Genomic DNA, 21,620 nt, shown 5'->3' on the forward strand with positions numbered 1-21,620 from the left:
TGCAGATTTTATCATCTCATGTTTGCACTGTGAAGCTGAAACTCCTTAGGCTGGCTTAGATGGAGCGCATGCATGATACACATGCACACTTATGGGGCTCTGCAATATCACATACTATCATGTCCCATCTTTCCATTAGCAGGCTTAGAATGGCTGACCAAACCCCCCCCCCAATTAAACTAAATATTCATTTTAATCCCACTAATTTTTCCAGAATGTACCAATTTGTGCATAGCAAATTCATCCGAATGCATTTGTTTATGTTATTTCCATTACTATGTGCATTTTCATGCACACTTTACCCGAGTATATGCATTTTTGTACACATGGCTCGGCCGGCGAATCACACAGCAGAAATTCAGAGAACCATGAGATTTGAAAGATGGCTGCAGTTGGGTTCCCATTTTGTTTCGGGAAGTGAAAATTAGGCAAGTTTGGCTTTAAATGCAATCAAGAGTCTCCCCCCTTCGTCATCTCTCTCTCTCTCTCTTTCACATACACACACACAAACACTTTAACCTCACAGCAACCTTGCAAGGCGGGTTATATTGAAAACAAGCAACTGGCCCAAGGTCAACCAGCCAACCTCACAGGACCAATGAATCCTGGTCTCTCAGGCCTGCTTAACTCCAGCACTCTCAGCCCATTTCTCTCTCTCGTTTCCAAGAGCAGAAAACAAAACTACTCTGGGCTGGAGGTTCTTTCAACTGCTAGGGGGCTGCGAGCACCACAGCCCCCCTCCCCTGACAAGCCCCCCTAGAACAGCTGGCTTGGCTTTCCTTCTCTCCAGGGAGCAATTATGCACAAGCTGTTGGAACATCCAACTCTTAAAATAGCAAGGTTGTTTTGTTTTATTTCCCTCTGGAGGACGAGGGTTGGGCAGAAATTCCAGACAAGAGGAGGAGCTGGTTCAAAACATAAGCTGATATTTGGTCGGGACCTTTGGCACAGGAAAAAGCTAGCGCCAGTTTAAGCTGGGTGGGTGTGGCTTACGCCGGCTTCCTCTCCCCCGACCCCATGCACAGAATCGTGGTGTTGGAAAGAAACCTTGCAGGAACATAGGAAATTGCCTAATATATTCATCCAACTCTGCAATGACTGGCAGCGGCATTCCAGGGCTTTGGGCAGAGATAGTGGGATTTGACCTTCTGCATGGAAAACAAATGCATTATATATTGTAATGTTTGATGTATAAATTTGGTACTATTGAATATGAAAAGTATTTTTTTCCCTTTTACCTTTTGTCTCTTTTTTTTAGTCTGTATGTTGGAAAATACGTAGACAAATGTGTTTACAGTGCAATGTTTCTATTTTTGTTTCTATTTCTTTTTTCTTTTTATTTTCTTGTAATATTTAATAAAAACTAAAAGGGGGGGAGAAAAGAAAAGCAAATGCTCGGCCACTGAGTTACTGTCCTTCCCTCTTGCAGGTTCATCTAGTCTCACCCATTACTCAGCGCCAGAATCTTGCAACTGCAGCAGCCCTGAGGGATGGGCTACCCAGTTTCTGCTTAGATACCTCTCGCGAAGGGGAGTCCATCACCATCCAAAGGAGCCTGTTCTTCTGGCCATGGTTTGCAAAGGATGCTAAACCAAACCATGGCGTAGCACGAACACATGAGCTCCAGGATAGATGACTCCGGCTTTCCTCCTACCTGGTCGTTCTGCTGCTCCACACTAGCCAGGCCCTAGCATGTTGCTCCTGGTTTAGCTTTCTCTCTCAACTAACCATGAGCCATAACTAAGATTTGTTCTATGGTTTGTTAGTTTACAGTTTGCCTGGGAGAGCTATTGCATTGTGGCCCAACGCCAGACTTCACAGGGAAAGCGTCAAGGCTAATGGAGAGCTCCACTTGCTCTGGCAGAGGTTGGGAGCAGACTGGGGTCTCTTATACCTCCTCCAGGCTCCACCCCTTTGAAAGAACTCCGGAGCCTTAAAGGGCCAGTCCTCTGGGCTGAAGAAGAACGCTCCTCCAACTTCCCATAGCTTCCCTCTTGGTTTGCTGCGGACACTGACAGACTGATTTCTTTCGGAATCCCAGAACTCACATTCCCTGGGCCACCTCTTCCTGCGCCTGGCCTATGACAGCGCTCAAATCTATGACACACACACACCCCGATCTGAAAAGAGAATTTGTGACACTAGGAACACTAAGTTATAGCTGCCTGTGCCTTATGGAAGCTGGTGCCCATTGGGACTCACAGGGCAGAACATGGGGAGTATTGCAGTATTTGGTTCCATTTACCTGTTGAATGAGATGCGGGTGGCGCTGTGGGTTAAACCACAGAGCCTAGGGCTTGCCGATCAGAAGGTCGGCGGTTCGAATCCCCACAACGGGGTGAGCTCCCATTGTTTGGTCCCTGCTCCTGCCAACCTAGCAGTTTGAAAGCACGTCAAAGTGCAAGTAGATAAATAGGTCCTGCTCCGGCAGGAAGGTAAACAGTGTTTCCGTGCGCTGCTCTGGTTCGCCAGAAGCGGCTTAGTCATGCTGGCCACATGACCCAGAAGCTGTACGCTGGCTCCCTCGGCCAATAAAGCGAGATGAATGCCACAGCCCCAGAGTCGGCCATGACTGGACCTAATGGTCAGGGGTCCCTTTACCTTTACTTTATGTGTTGAAGCCCTTAGTATGAAGTAAGGCAGCAGGAATGCAACCCCTGCGTAAGTGGGGTGACACCTGATTGATCTGGATCTTCTGTCAGAAAAGCCCTCCTAGATTTGCCATTTCCAACACACACACACACCCCATGGACTGGCACGCTCATATGTTTCGCAAGCGTAGCCTGCAAGGAGTTAACTCCCGTATGACGAAAGGCTGCAGTATTTTGGACTTTTCTGTTTAGGGGAAAGGTGAGCAAGAGGTGACATCAGAGAAGTTTATAACATCAGAGAAGTTTATAACATCATTTTCTCCCTCTCTCCTAACACTAGAACTCAGGGGCATTCAATGCAGCTGAATAATAATAATAATAATAATTTATATTTATACCCCGCCCTCCCCAGCCAAGACCAGGCTCAGGGCGGCTAACAAGCAATAATAAAAACAAGTTGAATGAATACAACTTAAAAACAATATTAAAATACATTAAAATATTGAAACATTAAAATGCAGCCTCATCACAGGAGGAGAAAGGAAAAAGGAAAGAGGGGGAGGGAATCAAACTGATTCCAAGCCAAAGGCCAGGTGGAACAACTCTGTCTTACAGGCCCTGCGGAAAGAAATCTGATCCCACAGGGCCCTGGTCTCATGAGACAGAGCGTTCCACCAGGCCGGAGCCAGTGTTGAAAAGGCCCTGGGGCTCTGGTTGAAGCTAATCTAACTTCCTTAGGGCCCGGGACCTCTAGGGTGTTGCTGTTTATGGACCTTGAGGCTCTCCTGTGGGGCATACCGGGAGAGGCGGTCCTGTAGGTAGATTGTTAGAAGAATGTTGGAAGATTCGGGGCAGAACAGGAGAAAGGGCACCCCATGTGTGCAGGTCCTGTAAGGAATCATTTGAGTTGGAAGGGACTCTGAGAATCATCTACTCCAACCCCCCTGCAATACAGGAAGATGCAGCTGTCCCATACAGGGATTGAACCCACAACCTTGGTGTTATCAGCACTGCACTCTGACCAACAGAGCTATCCAGACAAAGAAAAGGCAGGCAGAGGGGGGCGGGAAGGAGCACTCTCAAAATACATTTTTTCCATTTGAAAACCACAACCCATCAAGTTGCCCTCCGCAAGAGAACGACTCCCAGGCCTCTCGGCTGCAGCACCAAGTGCAGAAAGGCAAGAAATGTAGGCCACCTCAAGTCTGCGTTGTGGGAGTGGGGAAAGGAAGGGCACAAAATCCTCGAGAATTTTCACATTAATGTCACATTAATACTGAAAGCAATCAAGTGTAAAACAAATAATAGTAAATTATCCTTTGTGGCAACTTATTGGACCAAGATGGATGAGCATTCTACGTGTCTTGATAGGCTTGCTTAGACAAATATGTTTTAAGCAGGTTTCCGAAAAGAGTACAGTGAAAGCAGCTGCCTGGTGTCAATGGGCAGGGAGTTCCAAAGGGTACGTGCTGCCATGCTAGGAGTTTGATTTCTTACAAGTGTGGGATGCTTTACATGGCACCTGTAACAGTGCCAGTTCCACAGATCAAAGAAGTCTCATGTGGGCACATATGGGGTAAGGCGATCCCAGCTGTAAACTGGTCCAAAGCTGTTAAGGGTTTTACATACTAACAGCAACACCTTGAACTTGTCTCGGCAACAAATTGGCAGCCGGTTAAGATCTCTGAGCAGAGGTGTTACAAGCTAAGAAGATCTCCCTCTTGTTACCAACCGTACTGCAGACTACTGCACTAGCTGCAATCAGATGTCAAAGAAATAAACAACTATCCGAATTTTAGAAGACATCTGAAGGCAGCCCTATTTAGGGAAGTTTTTAACGTTGGATGAATTATCGTATTTTAATATTTTGTTAGGGACACGGGTGGCGCTGCGGTGTAAACCACAGAGCCTAGGGCTTGCCGATCAGAAGGTCGGCGGTACGAATCCCCGCGACGGGGTAAGCTCCCATTGCTCGGTCCCTGCTCCTGACAACCCAGCAGTTTGAAAGCATGTCAAAGTGCAAGTAGATAAATAGGTACCGCTCTGGTGGGAAGGTAAACAGCGTTTCCGTGCGCTGCTCTGGTTTCGCCAGAAGCGGATTAGTCATGCTGGCCCCATGACCTGGAAGCTGTACGCCGGCTCCCTCGGCCAATAAAGCGAGATGAGCGCCGCAACCCCAGAGTTGGCCACGACTGAACCTAATGGTCAGGGGTCCCCTTTACCTTTACCCTTAATATTTTGTTGGAAACCGCCCAGAGTGGCTGGGGAAAACCAGCCAGATGGGTGGGGTATAAATAATAAATAATAATGATGATGATGATGATGATGATGATGATGATTACTGGATCAAACACAAGGGAAGTCCCTCCTAGAAGTTACCAATGCCTGAATGACAGCGATCATGACTGGCACAGCTGGAAAAGGGTGCTTCTAGCCACTGAGGCTACTTGGACATTCAAGTGAAGCATCGCCAGATTGCGCACCTGCTCCTTCAAGGAGAGCAGCAAGCAACTGACCGATTTCTCAGACACATGGAGAGGGAGTTCACTATAAGCACTTAGTATTGTCCTGAGAGGTGAGACACATCTCCAAAATACAGGTGAGGAAGATACTGGTCTTGCTGTTGCCTCATCTGCAGCTGCAGCCCCACCTTCTTTTTTCTGAGAAGAAGCCATGAGTCACAGAGCAAGAGGTTCTGCCTGCAGCTTGCGATGTCAGGGGCTGGGTGCCAAAAAAATAAATAAAAATGAGGCTCTGGAACCAAGTGGCGTAGTGCACGTTGGCAAGAGCGAGGGAGAAAGTGCTCAGTGACACATCGCCTTGCCTTGTGCGCATGTCCACGCGGGGGCCAACCCAAACAAAGCTTGCTGAGTCAGTGGCAGGAGCTGGCACCAGTTGAAAACCATTCTGGTGTGCGGTGAAAGCACAGCATCACTGCAATGCCCCTGCTGTTTTAACCCATACTCGGCTCCTAATCGCCATCTGCAGCTTGGTGAAAATTGAGGAGTGAGAGCTGAAGGGCTCTCACCAACAGAACATCCACACCATATATTTAAAACACGTTTAATGTATGGAGCTTCCACCCAAATATCCTGGGAACTATAGTTTAACCCCCCAAAGAGCTACCATTCCTGGAACCCTTAACATGCCACAGTTCCTAGGTTTGCAGAGGCGGGGGATCCATGTACAGTGGTACCTCGGGTTACAGACGCTTCAGGTTACACACTCTGCTAACCCAGAAATAATGCTTCAGGTTAAGAACATTACCTCAGGATAAGAACAGAAATCGCGCGCGGCAGCAGCGGGAGGCCCCATTAGCTAAAGTAGTACCTCAGGTTAAGAACAGTTTCAGGTTAAGAACGGATCTTCAGAACGAATTAAGTTCTTAACCCGAGGTACCAGTGTACTTTAAATATGCTTTAAATGTGTGATATGGCTACTCGCCACAATAGTTATGCTCTGCTTCCATGATTGGAGACAGCAACACTTCTGAATGCCAGTTTCCGGAAAATGCAGGAGGGGAGAGGGCTCTTGTGCTTGGATCCTGCTTGTCGGCCACTGTGAGAACAAGACACTGGACTGGATGTGCCACTGGCCTGATCCAGCATTGCTCTTCTTATTATGTGGATGTGACCTGAAGTCTTACAACAGTCTTATAAGGTAAAGGTAAAGGGTCCCTGACAGTTAAGTCAAATCGCGAATGACTCTGGGGTTGTGGTGCTCATCTCGCTTTATTGGCTGAGGAAGCCGACGTTTGTCCGCAGACGTTTGTCCGGGTCATGTGGCCAGCATGACTAAGCCGCTTCTGGCGAACCAGAGCAGCGCACAGAAATGCCGTTTACCTTCCTGCCGGAGCAGGACCTATTTATCTACTTGCACTTTGACGTGCTTTCGAACTGCTAGGTTGGCAGGAGCAGGGACTGAGGAATGGGAGCTCACCCCGTCGTGGGGATTCGAACCGCTGACCTTCTGATTGGCAAGCCCTAGGCTCAGTGGTTTAGACCACAGCGCCACCTACCAAAGCCAGCAGCGGGAGGCAACTGAATCTGCCAAAGCAGAACTAAACAGTGGGCTTTGGTACACAGTGGCATATTATCGAAAAACAAAACAAAACGTGCTGCTATTATGGCACGACATATTCCGTCGCCTTGCTTTCCTAAGCCGGTCTGGCCCTGAAACAATTTAAAACGCAAATCCTGTTTCCGCTGGCCGGGCTCCCTCCCTCTTTAATGAATTGCCCAACTTGTTAATTGCCCTGAGAACACAGTGCCGTAACAGTTTTTTTTAAAAAATAAATAAATAAAGGACAAAGCACGCAGCCAGCCCTTTGCATTCAGCGGAGCCCTAAAGGTACTAGGCGGGGCACTTAACAGCCAGCTGGCAACAGGCATCTGGCTCACTCGCCTCGTTCTACTGGGCTGTTTGGTTTGAGCCTCTGCCGGTCTGCTTCGAGAAGGAGTCGTTTAAGGTGTCCCCTGGTAGCTGCCTAATGCAAAACCGACGCAGGAAGGCAGCACCTGAGAGCTCCCCGAATTCCTTGCGGCAGGGAAGGCCGTGCCCTCATTAAAACAGCGCTGCCATCTGCTTGCACTCCTGGCACACCCCAAACACACATTCCAGGCCCAAGATCTTCCGATAAACAAGGCAAGCTCCTCGGCTCGGAGCTGCAGAAGCTCTCTCATCCCTCGATTAACATTTGCGACTTTCAAGGAAGTTCGATACAGATTTTGGCAGTGGGTGAACCTGTCTGCTTCAGCTTCTAATTTTTGCCTCATTTAACATTTTGGTGCACATTTTTCCCTGGAGCTCTGCCAGCACTTTGACCTCATACGCTATCGTATTTTGTATGCTATCCCCAGAGCTCCCAGTGAAGATGAATTAATTGTTGGACTTCTCTGGAAGCTGTAGCTCTGCGAGGGGAATGGGGGTCTCCTAACAACTCTCAGCACCCTCGGCAAACTACACTTCCCAGAATTCTTTGGGGGAAGCCAGGACTGTTCCATGTGGTATCACACTGCTGTAAATGTGCAGTGCAGATAAGGCCTCTTTCAGACTCTTGGAATGCTACATGTTCAAGGCTTTCTGGGTTTTTAAAAAAACAAACTTCCCTGCTTTGTTTACACAGCCATCGCCAGAATTTTATTTGCCTTGTGCTCACTTGAAAGCCAAATCGGCCTTCCCAAGTTCAAGAGCGCACAGGCTGGCCGATTCCCAGTGCATGCCAAGGCTTGCTAAAGAGACAGCATCAGTTTGCTGGCAGCTTGGAGAAGACGCAGATTGGTTTTTCAACCAAAGGGCTGCATTCCCTTCTGGGATGTCTTCTGGGGGCCACATGGCATGGTGGGCAGGGCCAGAGGAAAAAGTAGGCAGAGCAAGGAATGCAAATTTCACCTTGGTGCAGAAGGCCAGTTTCTACACCCACTCACATACCCCTCTCTATCCTCTATCCAGGCAAAGAAGAGGCATGATCAGAATTAAAGGACGCATTCCAGCGGGAGCGTGGGGGGAGAACACTCAATGAAGGTGTGACTTGCAGAGTCTCCAGTACCAGAATATCCAGCCCTCTGGTCTGACTGGGACTGTCCACTTCAGGGAGTGTGAAGCCGTTCCTACAAAGTTTGTGATCTTTTGAGGTTGGCTCAGTAGCCTGGAGGGGCGCGGGTGGCACTGTGGGTTAAATCACAGAGCCTAGGACTTGCCGATCAGAAATTCGGCGGTTCGAATCCCCACGACAGGGTGAGCTCCCGTTGCTCGGTCCCTGCTCCTGCCAACCTAGCAATTCGAAAGCACATCAAAGTGCAAGTAGATAAATAGGTACTGCTCCGGCAGAAAGGTAAACGGCATTTCCGTGCGCTGCTCTGGTTCGCCAGAAGTGGCTTAGTCATGCTGGCCACATGACCCGGAAGCTGTATGCCAGCTCCCTCGGCCAATAAAGCGAGATGAGTGCCGCAACCCCAGAGTCGGCCACAACTGGACCTAATGGTCAGGGGTCCCTTTACCTTTACCAGTAGCCTGGAGTCACAGACTAGGGATAAGACATCAGAGGTGACAAGGATAGCTAACCAGCCAGCAACCTCGTGCTTGGGCTGTGCTGACCAGGGAAGAGACAAACTTGTCGATTCCCCTAGTTAATGCTAGGGGATGTTAATTAATGCTAATAATTAATGCTAATGTTAATTAATGCTTCTCCCCTAGTTAATGCTTCTCCAGCCCTGCTTCCAATCGGCCTCAAGGATGCATGACTTCCCAATGAATCAGAGCAGCCTCATTACAGGCCGACCAAAAAGATTCATCCAGGAAACTGCAAAGCTGGCAAGGGGTCAAGACAGGAGGACTGAAGGCTGAGTGCTCCTGATGCAGAGAGGAAGAGAAGGGGAAACCAGAGCTGCTTCCATCCAGAGCGATGTGCCTCATTTGGGGTGGCAGCGACTGACTCAAGGCTGTCAAAACCAATCAGATCCTAAAAGCCGTCACCGGGAGTCGCTTTCCATCAGCCTGCCAAGCCTGGCAAAATCAATTATGTCACAGGCTCGTCAGCTTCACCAATCCCGGCTCTGCCGATCGGTTGCGGGCACAAAAGACACTCTCCTTTATCCAATTGAGATCTTTGTTCCAACATTCTTCAGTCGCTTTTGCCCCTCTTTATCTTTTAAAACAACAACCCACTACATGTTCCTTAAGATGGTGGGGGGAACTGTGGCACTCTAAATGTCTCCCCCACCCCACCCCGTCTTCAACAGCTCTGAAATTCTTCGTACACCGAAAATAAATTCATGACTCATTAAAACGTGTCAAGACCCATCTGGATGGAAAGGAACTTTCTGGGACACATACACACAACAGGAGGAACTTAAACCACAGTGTCACAGGCTCAGAACGCAGTTTGTGTGACCCCACTCCCATCTGATTCCTGTTGCCCCTGCCCCACGCTTCCTCATGGGACGCACATTGAACAGGGTTTCAACAGCGCAAATGACACAATGGAGCCTTCCCCAGCCAGCTGAGATAAGAGCACCAGAGCTTACTGGCAGACAATGTGTTATGCGCCTGCATCTTACAACACCTGGGCCTCCCCCACAATTACTGCAGGGCGAAAGGAGCGTTGAGACAAAGAGGAACCAATTAACCATGGTACACAGGGAATGCATTCCGTGCGACACTCCCATCGCCCTAGATATGCCCCGAAGAGGAGGACGCGGGAGCCTGGGGCCCAGTTCCAATGTCACTCAGATGCAGTGAACACAGAGGATAATGTTGTCAATGGCCAGTGTGGTGTAGTGGTTAGAGTGCGGGACTAGGACCTGAGAAGCTGGGGTTCAAATCCCCGCTCAGCCATGAAGCTAACTGGGGCGACCTTCTCAGCCCGACCCATTTCACAGGGTTGTTGCAGTGGTCAAACAAGGAGAACCACATACACCACTTTGAGCTCCTTGGAGGAAAAGGTGGGATAGAAATGCAGTAAATAAACAAACAGCTCAATCACTATGTTCTCCCTCTACCACTGGATTAAGGAAACCTGGTAACCTCAAGTGGGAAGACTGCACCTACCCTCAAGTCCTGCTTGCAGGCTTTCCATCTTGGCCTGCGAAGTAAATCATTAATTTAGCTCCAAATACTGCCTTCCCATCCATGGGACCATGGAGAGAGCACACTATAAAAATCAATCACATAAGATGCACAAAGTATTATTCACAAGCAGCATGTATATTGTGCATTTTAAGTAGCATGAGAAGGGCTCTGACAGCCCTAACCCATGTACATTTCTTTAGAAGTAAGCTCTGCCGAGTACAGTGAGACTTACTCCTAGGTAAGCATGTATATGATTGGGCCATCAATCACTTAACCCTAACAACATACCTGCAAGGTGGACCACCACTATTATCATCCTCCTTCTATTGTAGGCAGTGAAGACAGCAGCACCTTCAGTCACTTGGTGGGTTCACAACAGTTCACTCTCTTATTTATCTAGTGGCATTACAGTCTGTCCCCCCCCCCAATAATTATTTTCAATGCTTTTCCTCTTTTTTAATTCCCTCTGCAATCTGGTTAGTTGTGGCCAGCAGGCAGCAATTTGCTCAAAAGCCAGCAAGGCTACTCAGAAATAAGTCCTATTAAATTCAGTGGAGCTTCCTCCCAGGTAAGTGAGGTTAATAATAATAATAATAATAATAATAATAATAAAAAATTATTATTAATACCCCACCCTCCCCAGCCAAGACCGGGCTCAGGGCAGCTAACAACCAATAATAAAAACAAGTTGATTAAAATACAATTTAAAAGATTAAGATACAACATTAAAACATTAGGGTGCAATCTCTTCATAGGAGGAGAAAGGAAAAAGAAAGAGGGGGAGGGAATCAAACTGATTCCAAGCCAAAGGATATACATGCTGCTTGTGAATAATACTTTGTGCATCTTATGTGATTGATTTTTATAGTGTGCTCTCTCCATGGTCCCATGGATGGGAAGGCAGTATTTGGAGCTAAATTAATGATTTACTTCGCAGGCCAATATGGAACAACTCTGTCTTACAGGCCCTGTAGAAAGAAATCAGATCCTGCAGGGCCCTGGTCTCATGAGACAGAGTGTTCCACCAGGCCGGAGCCAGTGTTGAGAAGGCCCTGTCTCTGGTTGAGGCTAATCTAGCTTCCTTAGGGCCCGGGACCTCTAGGGTGTTGCTATATATGGACCTTAAGGTCCTCCGTGGGGCATACCAGGAGAGGTGGTCCCGTAGATACGAGGTTAAGATGGCAGCCTAAAGCTGATTATTTTCATAATGCTGGGAGTGGGGAGCCTTTGGCCCTCCAGATATTGCTGAACCCACCCTCAGGCCATTGACCATGCTTGCTGGGGCTGATGGGAGTTGGAGTTCAGCAACATCTGGAGGGCCAAAGGCTTCCCACCCTGGATGCGATGTGTTGTGTCACACTCATTTGTATCATCTGTACTTCATGGGGTGGTTCCTGCATTTCACCATCATAATGGGAGTAGACCCATTGGAATTAATGAGCCTTAATTAGCCACGTCTATGAACTTCTCTGAGTAGAATGAGCAACGGATACAATCCCATTGTTATTATTATTATTAGGCTCAAAAGTGGGATCTGCAACAAAATGTTGCTGTACAGAGAGTTCCTGTTCAGGATGCTAGGAAGCTGCCCACGCGCTTTTGCAGCATACTTCATCCCACTCCCGTCTCCTGTGGCTATACCTTACACAACCACCCACTTCAGCGGTCGGCCAGCACCCTAGGGCCTCTGAGCATGTGACCAAAGGCAAGGACGTAGGCCTTCCATGAACATTTCACTTCTGTATTTGCTCACCAGCTTGTCGCCTCCAATTAATTGTTAAGGGGCAGACACGCGTGGATGTACCCGCACTTGAGAACAGAACACCCTTGTGCAATGAAAATATGCTGGAGACAGACAGAGCTGAGCCAAAGGCCACGCTGCTGTCCCTCCCCAACCCCTGCCAACACAGAGCCAATATTCATTAGCATACAAGCCGCTATTGACATCTTAGTGGGAACCAGGCCAAACCCTCTTTTGTGTGCCCGTTCGCCCAATGCGATTCCTCCAATAATGACCTCGACTCAGGATTATCCATTGAGGAGCCCACTGAATCATCCAGATCTGGACTCCGAGAGAAACATCTGATTTCCCAGGTCCTGAAGAGAGGGGCAGATTCCAGGGTTGTCAAGTCTGCGCTCCTCTTTTAATAAGACCTCAAATGCAACATGGTGGCACAGGAGCCACATACACTGAGATAAGCTATTTATGCGAATATAAGTCAATATCTGAGTTGATAGGAGGGCACAGATTCTCACACAAAACTCTTAACATTCATATCTCTCTATATCAGGCTTCCTCAACTTCAGCCCTCCAGATGTTTTGAGACTACAATTCCCATCATCCCTGACCACTGGTCCTGCTAGCTAGGGATCATGGGAGTTGTAGGCCAAAAACATCTGGAGGGCTGAGGTTGAGGAAGCCTGTTCTATATGAACCTGCCCAGGTGCAAAGATACTCAGGTGAGCACCTTCTCTCGATTCCACCAACACCGGAAGCATGGTTGGTGGTGACACAAGACAGAGCCTTTTCTGTGGCTGCTCCCAGAAAGGCGAGATTGGCTCTCCTTTTGCAGGCAGGTTAAGTCCTTCCTATTCAGACATGTTTTCTCGCAGCCCATCTTGCTTTTCCTGTTGTGAGCTACATATCCCCACATGGATAACTCCATCCCCAGATACAAGACATGGGGAAGGGAGTTCCTCTCACACCTAAGAGAGGAGCTGTGAAGTCTTTTTCATACTTAAAGAGGCAGGATGAAATAAAATGGTTCTCTCTCCAAAGAGCATTTATCCATAGCTGCGGAAGAGGGGAGGAGGCAAGGTTTTTAAAAAATAATTTCTGCAGTGAGCAACTCCAGGAAGCTGAGAAGACGAAAGGAGAGAGAGAGAGAGAGAGAGAGAGTAGGGATTTAGCTCAGGGGTACAGTATCTGCTTTACATGCAGAAAGTCCCAGGTTTAATCCCAGACATGTCCAGGTAGGGTTAGGAATGCCCCGTGCCTGAAACCCTGGAAAGCTGCTACATGGACCAATCTGACTCTGTATAAGGCAGTTTCCTATGTTCCTATGAAGGTGCGGTGGGAGATCACCCCGAGATGGACAGCTAGACATTTCAACTGCATTTCAGAAGAGGCAAGCGACTGGGGAGAAATCCATTGCAATCTCAAAAATATAACATGGTCCAACTCTGCAAAAGGCAGCAAACACACCCTCCTCACGCCCCCAAGTCAGAAAATTGCATGCTCAGACAACTGCGCACACCAAAAGAAAAATCAATCCGTATCGATTCTCTTACATGCTATATAATATAAAACTCTTTAGAACTGGAGGGTGCTGAATGGCAGTTGTCAGAAGACAACCAACCGTTCCAGACTTTCAGCCCAGATTCTGAAGGAAGCCCTGTCGCAGTGGTCCTTGTTTGGGCAGCTGGGTGAGGCCACCAGAGATCTCAAATGGAGCCAAAAGGATCCATGGGTCTCCTGAGGCCTCTAAGCATCAGAACATGTCTGCCCACTCTTCAGCCTTTCAGATGTTTGGAGATACTTTGGTGCTCGAATTCTAATCACATTTTATTACTTGCAAGAGCCCTGCTGGATTGGGCCATAGGCCCTTCAACCTGTTCTCAACTGGATGTCCCTGTGGGAAGACCGCAAGCCTGGCCTGAGCGAAATAGCCACTCTTCCCACCTGCCATTCCTAATAATTGGCTTTTGGCGGCATACTGTTGCCAACAGCAGAGGCAGAACATAGCCATTGCGGCCAGTAGCTACAGAAAGCCTTCTTCTCCACGAATTTTCTCTAATGCTATTTTAAAGCCATCCGATCTGGTGGCCATTGCTACCTCTCCTGATGGAGTGAATTCCTAAACTTAAGTTTGCACACTGCGTGTAAAAGTCATCTCTTTTATCTTTCCTGAATCTTCCAACATTCAGCTTCATTGGTTGGCCAGGAATCGTAGCGTTACGAGAGAAAACTTTCCTCTAGCCACTTCCTGAACAATGTGAATTATTTTATGCACTTTTCTCATGTCTCCCTTACCTATGTATTTTCTCTAATTAATTAAATGTTCATTAATTAATTAATTAATTAATTTAATTTAAGAGCCCCGAATGTTGTGGCTTTTCGTCATAAGGGAGACACCCAACCTCTTGATCATTTTTGGCTGCTGTTTTCCGAAGGCCTTCCAAGCTCTGCAACATTCCTTTTCGGAACATCTGATTGATTGATTGATTGATTGATTGATTGTAATTAAATTACTACTTCGTGTTACTACTCCTTAGGAGGTGGTATCCCCTCTTAGACAGCTGAACCAGGAAGTGGGCAGAGGCCCAGAGTTGGAGAGGCAGTCAGGAATGTAGGCCGGAGAAGTGTTTCCCCAAACTTGGGCCTCTGGCTGCTCTTGGACTACAACTCCCATCATCCCTAGCTATCAGAACCAATGGTCAGGGTTGATGGGAGTTGTAGTCCAAAAACAGCTGGAGACCCAAGTTTGGGAAACACTGCTCTATAGCAAGGGTGGGAACCCTGTAACCCTCCAGATTCTGTGGGATTACAACTCCCATCATCCCTGACTGCTGCTGATGTGGCTGAAGCTGATGAGAACTGTGGTTCAGCAACATCTGAAAGACCATTGGTTCCTCTTCCCTGCTCTGCGGGCTAGTTCTGATTGGCCCTACCTAGCATGCTGGATTTCTATGTGCAGGGAAGCTTGTTTGGGTGTTCTACTGGGGAAGAGGACAACCCACAGTTCTCTCTGCACACAGAAATCTAGCATGCTAGGGGGAAGTGTTTGAGTTTAGCTTTCTTCCTGACACACCAGATCAGGAGTTGGGAACCTTTTTGGCCAGAGCACTATCTTTCGCCAAACCTAAGGGATGACTTTGGCAGGTGGGAGGGGCAAACCACCTGCCAGTCATCTCACATCATGGACAGACATATTGAGGATCATGGAATGGAGAGTTGGAAAGGACCCCAAGGGTCCTTAGTCCAACCCCCAGCAATGCAGAAATCTCAGTATGCAGTCCCCCATCCAATCGGAAACCGGACTGGACCCTGCTTAGCTTTGCAAATATGCCAGCAGTTTTATCACTACGCTGGAATTTTTACTGGAGATATTTAAACAGGGGCTGGACAGCTATCTGTCAGGGGTGCTGTGGACACAGATTTCCCGCATCAAGTAAAGAGGGTTAGGCTAAATGACTTCTAAGACACCTTCCAAGGGGTGCATCCATTGAAATTAGTGGTCATGACTAACCTAGACCCATTACTTTCAATGGGACTACGCTGAGCACGTAAAGCATTGGATGCAATCCTGGTTGTACAATTCTAAAAGCCCAATACGAACGGGGTGTGTGAACATGAGGATTCTCCCTCCGGAGAAATCAGGGTACAGATTCTCAGCTACAGCTACAGGGTGTGCTTGACCTCTTCTGACTCTTTTGCCTGCTGTCAGCCTACAAGCACTGGAGAGAGAAGAGAGAAAGAAATATCTCTTTTCCCCGCCCTCATTACATGGGAAAAGAAAAGGTGTCTGATGAGTGCTTGGAGGCAGGGAGGTATATATCAGTTCCCCAAAGGCAGATGTTTCAAGCATTACACTCAACAGATGCTTCCTTGACTAGGATATTTTCCGAAATGTGAGCCTGCTAGGTGGTCCATCCACACACCCTTGCCTGGGGAGTGCCAGAGGCTACCGAGAGTTCACAAGAGAGATGCTCCCAGTTCCAAGTTCCCAATTCCTCTTGGATCAGACCCAAGGCCTATCTAAGCTCAGTATTCCACTTTGTAGAGTGGCCAATCCAGAAGCCTCCAAGCAGGGCAGGGAGGCAACAGCCCTCTCCTCATACATTGCTTTTCACCACGGAGTATTCACAGGGAAACTGTTTCTGAACAAAGAGGTTTCATTGGGCTGTCACGGCCGATAGCCACTGATAAACCAGTCCTGCCTGCTAAATGAACTGGCCAGATCCCTCTTCTGAAGCAGCCCAAGACATCTTGTGGCAGCCGGTTTTGTGTCTTAATGGAGTGGACTTATCGCTAACACAGGGGTAGCCGAGTTGGTGCCTTGCAAATGTTGGACGACAACTTGCATCATCCCACGTGAGCCGTGGCTGGTGGCAGTCAGAGGGAAGTGCCACAGCTCAGTGGTAGAGCATCTGTCTTGCATGCAGAAGGTCCCAGGTTGAATTCTCAGCATCGCCAAGTAAGGCTGGGGGAGACTCCCCTTGCCTGAAACCCTGGAGAGCTGGTGAAACAGAGATAAGATGGAGAAGTCACCTGTCTCTGTAGAAGTCAGCTTCCAATATAGCCAGCTTCCGTTCACTGCAAGGAACTCAGGGGGAGCAATGAAATGATATGTGAACTGAAACACGGCTAACCCTCAAGATCTGCTCTTGTCTGAATTTTGTGATGCAGCTCTCCAACCACAGAGTCACACAACTGTAGAGCTGGAAGGGACCCTGAGGGTCATCTAGTCCAACCCCATGCAATGGAGGAATCATACTGCCAAAGAATCCCTGCTACAGGGACATCCAACCTCTGTGTACAAACCTCCAAGGAAGGAGAGTCCACCACCCATGCCCTCTCCCAAGGGTTGCCCAGAAGTTTCTCTACTGCTAACATAGAGACAGAATCAAGGTTGAATCATAGAATCTTAAGAGTTGGAAGGGATCACGAGGGTCATCTAGTCCAACCCCCTTTTGCCCAGCTTGGGTCTCAAACCCACAACCCTGAGAATAAGAGTCTCATGCTCTACCCACTGAGCTATCCTATTCCCTGCAGAATACCGGTAGAAGTTGTCCACATATCAGGTGCAGATTCAAAGCTGAACGAGCATCAAAGACAATGAACTGTGTATTTCTCCATACACACCCGGACCTCTTCAATGCCTGGAGTTCAACCTTTTTTGCACACGGAGCTGCCTGGGAGCTCACTCGGAGGGGAGGGCCGCACAGATCAGAGCCCCCTGATTCAATTGTTTTGCTTGGCTGTTCTCCCCCCCCCCAGCACAAAAGCCACAGGAAAAGGGCCCCGTCCCCTGCATCCCCTGGCTGTGTTTTCATAGCATCCGCGGATAATAAAAGAACATGCCGCACCCAGACCACGAGAGAGATTGTTCCTGCTCAGGGCTGTCGGGGAGGCAGCAAAGGAGAAACGACTGGAAATGGTTTGCGAAGGCTAGCCACAGGCAGCAGACACACCGTCCACTTAAAGAACATGACTCCCCACCCACATACACAGAGAAGCCTGGGAAGTCTGTCATTTGTCAAGGGTGCTTGGGAACTGTAGCTTTGAAAGATCTCAACTAGAGCTCCCACAGTTCTTGGGGTGGGGGAGTTCCCAAAACTCACCCGATCCCCATTTGTATGCACTCGCTCCAACTGCCCTGGTTTACCAAGAGCAGCCTCTACTTTCTGAAACCTTGCAAAACACAGTCCCGGTTTTCTGAGTCCCCTCTGGGCGTATTAAGGAGAAAAGTAGTGCCTGCAACAAACTGTTGCCCTGGGGAGCCCTCCTGTTCAGGATGCCAGCCAGCCATGCCTTGCCCTCTTTCCAGGTTACATCATAATCACCTGTTCTTTTTAAACAGAGGTTGGAGGGCCATCTGTCAGGGATGCTTTGGCTGCAATTTTTGCCTTGCAGGGAGTTGGGGAGTCCCTTCCAGCTCTGCAGTTCTACAATTTTATTATTTGTATGCCACTTGTCCATAAAACTGTGCCCAAAGTGGCTCACAACATATCAAGTGAACAATGAAGTCTAACATATGCACACGCACACACTTAAAAATAACAATCAGACCAATTAATGAGAGAGAAAGAGGATGTCAGTGTTGTGTAACATTTGCAAACTCTGAGATGTACAGATGCAAAAGCAGTAAAAAAGCTACTCTGATTTAAATAGAGACACAATATATATCTCAATATAGTTGGGATGCCTGCGAACAGGTGGGTTGTGTGCCTGTTCAGTCTGTTATCCAGATACTCACTGTTGATGGGCAACTTCAAACCATCTTTAAACTAGACCAGGGGTTGTCAACCTGGTCCCTACCACCCACTAGTGGGCATTTCAGGATTCTAGGTGGGCCCTAGGGGGTTCTACGTCACAAGCTGAATCCCCCTTCCATCGCACACTGGTGGGCGGTAAGGAAACTTTACCATCCAGAAAGATGCATTAGTGGGCAGTAGGTATAAAAAGGTTGACTACCCCTGAACTAGACAGTCCTTAAGAAGATAAGAGCCTGCTGGATCAGGCCAAAGGCCCATCTAATCCAGCATCCTGCTCTCACAGGGACCAAGCACATGCCTTGGTGGGAAAACCAAAGGGAGAACCTGAACAGCAACTCTCCCCACTTGTGACTCACATCAACATGTACCCAGAGGAGGGGAAACACAGCTGTCATACAGAGCTGTCTTCTGTACAGCAAGGGCAATTCCACACCATATGTTTTTTTAAAAAAACACCCAATGCAAATTTAAAGCCCCCGAAAGAATCCCAGGAACTGTAGTTCAAGCCTCACAGGGTTACAATTCACGGCACCCTTAACAAACTACAGTTCCCAGGGTTCTTTGCCAGGAGGGGAGGAAAGTGGCTTAAATGTGCGTTGAATGGGCTTCAAATGTACAGCATCGATCATGTGGCCACCCTCCTCAAGACAGTGGGCGCTGGTGGGGTTTCTAGGACTAAAGCAACAGCAGCCCAAGGGTGCCAGATTATGGGGCAGAGGCCTGGGACCCCACTTTGCAGAATGAGCTGGGCGCCCCCTCCCCACACCAGTAGCAATTTTGAAGTAAGCAATTCTGACCCATCGAAAGAAGAGGGAGTCCAATAAGACCATTATGCTAGTCCCGCTCAGAGCAGGCCCACTGATTCCAGCACTGGGAGAGCTGGGAAGCAGAACTCCCTCCGTCAGCTCTGCTGTGACAGGCTAGTCCCATCAGGCTTCCTCTCCCTCAACAGGCATCTGGGGGCAACCATTCTACAGAGCTGCATCAGTGGAAGACAGGAAGCAGAAGGCTGGTTTCTTCAGCTCTGCTGGAGGCCCAGCTCCATCAGGCCCCTCTTTGCCCCTGAACCGTGTCATCCTTTCTTCATTATAGGAACACATGTTTAGAAACTGATGCCTGACTTTTGCTTTTCCTCTTCCCTCCCTGTCCCTTTTCCCTTGTGTGTCACGTTTTTTAAGATTGTAAGGACGGTCTTTTTTGGAGTGTGCGTAAGACACTCTGTGGGTCTTTTTGGCTGAAGAGTGGGATACAAATGCTGGAAATAAATAAATTAAATAACCGGCAGGACTAACAGAAGTTTGTGATTTTCAGTGGGTCCACTCAGAGTAAAACTTAGTTGGCTGCAACCCACAAAGCCCAAAGTTTGAAAGCTACCTGATTGCACCACTGCAGCTACTCAGGATTCTTCCCCCCCCCCACCTTCCACCTGCCAAGGCACAGAATCGCACTGTTACACCATCTTTGCCAGTGGATCAGAGCTTAGAACCGCAACAAGGACAGTTCGCAAGCACCCAGCTCCGCAACGCTGGTTCTACGGTGTCCTGGCCAAGTATTCCACTGAAATACATACATAAATATATTTTGGGAAACTGACACGGGGCAGTCGCTGTGCTGCGCCCAGATACTGGCCACGCTCCAGCTTGCCGCTCCACTCTCTTTCTGCCTCTGTTATTCCGGCCCGGGAGCAAACTCAGCGGCACATTTCATTCCCAAGCTGCGGGTTTATTTATTACGTCTTTCGGTTATTGTTTCAGGAGGATCCAGGAAAAGGGCCGTGCCCTTGTGACAACATGTGCATTACTGCTAAGTCAGATCCGGACAGGCTGCTCTCCCTGCAAGACTCGGTTCCCCCCACCCCCCAAAAAAGTGTGTTGCGGGAAGAGAGAGTCAACAACACCATTTGCTTCCCTGACACAAAACTCTCACTCCCACCCCCTTCTTGTTTTGGCTCCGTGGCAGAAAGGCCGCTTGCCAAGTTGGAAACCACTTGCCAAATTACAGCCCTACACAGCCACCTTGTAAGAGAGCCAGGAACGGGAGTCTGCAGCAAGCCTGCATTTTACATTTCAAGCTGCAATGGGGAATCTAATTACCACTTACAAGGAAGAAGGCGGGCTGGGGCGGTTGTGGGGCGGAGGGAGAGAGAGAAAAAAATATTAAGAAATATTTTCCAGGACACTCAAGTCCGCTGGGCTACTTTTCTTTAGCAGGAAAAGACACGCATAAAATGTCTCTGTGCCAGCAGCTTCCAAACATTGCAGGCCAGGGAGAAAGGCAGAGGTCCCCTCACTAGCTAGCACATTTGCAAAGCTAAGCAGGGTCTGGTGTGGTTTCAAATTTCATGAGGAACCATGTGTTGAGATTCCTGCATTGCAGGGTCTTGGACTAGATGACTCTTGGGGTTCCTTCCAACTCTATAATTTCCTAATTCTATGAGTGGCTGGTGGGGCAAAAGGCAAGAAACCCAACAGTGGACAGAGCCACAGCCGATGACAGGCAGAGACAGAGCCAATGAGAAGCCAGACTTATTCTAGTTTGGTCCCCATCCTCTTCCTCCTTGCTGAGTTCTACAAGGGGCAACACTGAGACTAAGCAGGAGGAAGCTCACAGCAAACAACAAAAATCAGCAGGAACTCTCAGTCAGATGTATTTCAAGCCAGCCACAAATTCCAGATTTCTGTTTCCTTGGCTGCCTAACTTCCATCAGCTAGGCCACTGCACTCCACTTCTGCTCATTTCCTGCCTGAGCAGATGGGAATGTGCTGAATAGCAAGCAGTTACCAGTCATCAATGCCTTCCCGCTACAGTGGTACCTCGAATTAAGAACTTAATTCATTCTGGAAGTCCGTTCTTAACCTGAAACTGTTCTTAACCTGAAGCACCACTTTAGCTAATGGGGCCTCCCACTACCGCCGCGCCGCTGGAGCACGATTTCTGTTCTCATCCTGAAGCAAAGTTCTTAACCTGAGGTACTATTTCTGGGTTAGCGGAGTCTGTAACCTGAAATGTCTGTAACCTGAAGCGTATGTAACCCGAGGTACCACTGTACACTAATTGGCAGCAGCTCTCCATTCCTACCCAGAGATGCCAGGGAATGAACCTGGGACCGCTGAACTACATAGGCAAGAGGATCTGCTGGACAATCCTGGAGGATAAGGCAATTGGAGGATTGACGGTTACTAGCCATGATGGTTCTGCTCTGCATTGTAGTCTTCCTAGAAACAACTGGTTGGCCTCTCTTGGACACTGGCCTAAATGGAGCTTGGCTCAGATCTGGAAGGCTCTTCCGATTATAAATCAGGTTGTATCCAGCTAAGTCCCATTGAAATTGATGAGCCCAGGTCGGTCATGCCCACTAACTTCAATGGGCCTACCCTGAGCAGGGCTAGCACTGGAGACGGCCCCTGAGATTCCATCAGGGAGACTGGTACAGGAAGATAATGACACTTTGCACGTTCAGCC

At 48.4% G+C, this 21,620-nt stretch overlaps 2 protein-coding genes across 8 annotated transcripts in view; both read right to left on the reverse strand.

Annotated features, from left to right (window-relative positions):
• DVL1 (dishevelled segment polarity protein 1) overlaps window positions 1-21,620 on the reverse strand; it is a 126,142-nt gene that overhangs the window by 97,000 nt on the left and 7,522 nt on the right. The window contains exon 1 of one of the 7 annotated variants that reach the window (XM_083512999.1): window positions 16,245-16,387. The exons of the other annotated variants lie outside the window; for them this stretch is intronic. Coding sequence (XP_083369125.1) covers window positions 16,245-16,351 — 107 coding nt within the window. The 5' untranslated portion in view covers window positions 16,352-16,387. Of the gene's footprint in view, window positions 1-16,244; window positions 16,388-21,620 lie in introns of those variants that run through there. 7 annotated transcript variants of the gene reach the window in all.
• The window catches only part of LOC310711391 (C-signal-like), a 129,030-nt gene that overhangs the window by 19,674 nt on the left and 87,736 nt on the right, over window positions 1-21,620 (reverse strand). The window lies entirely within an intron of this gene.

The sequence above is a fragment of the Podarcis liolepis genome, assembly GCF_965112155.1.
Source record: "Podarcis liolepis genome assembly, chromosome: 7".
Lineage (NCBI taxonomy): Eukaryota > Metazoa > Chordata > Lepidosauria > Squamata > Lacertidae > Podarcis > Podarcis liolepis.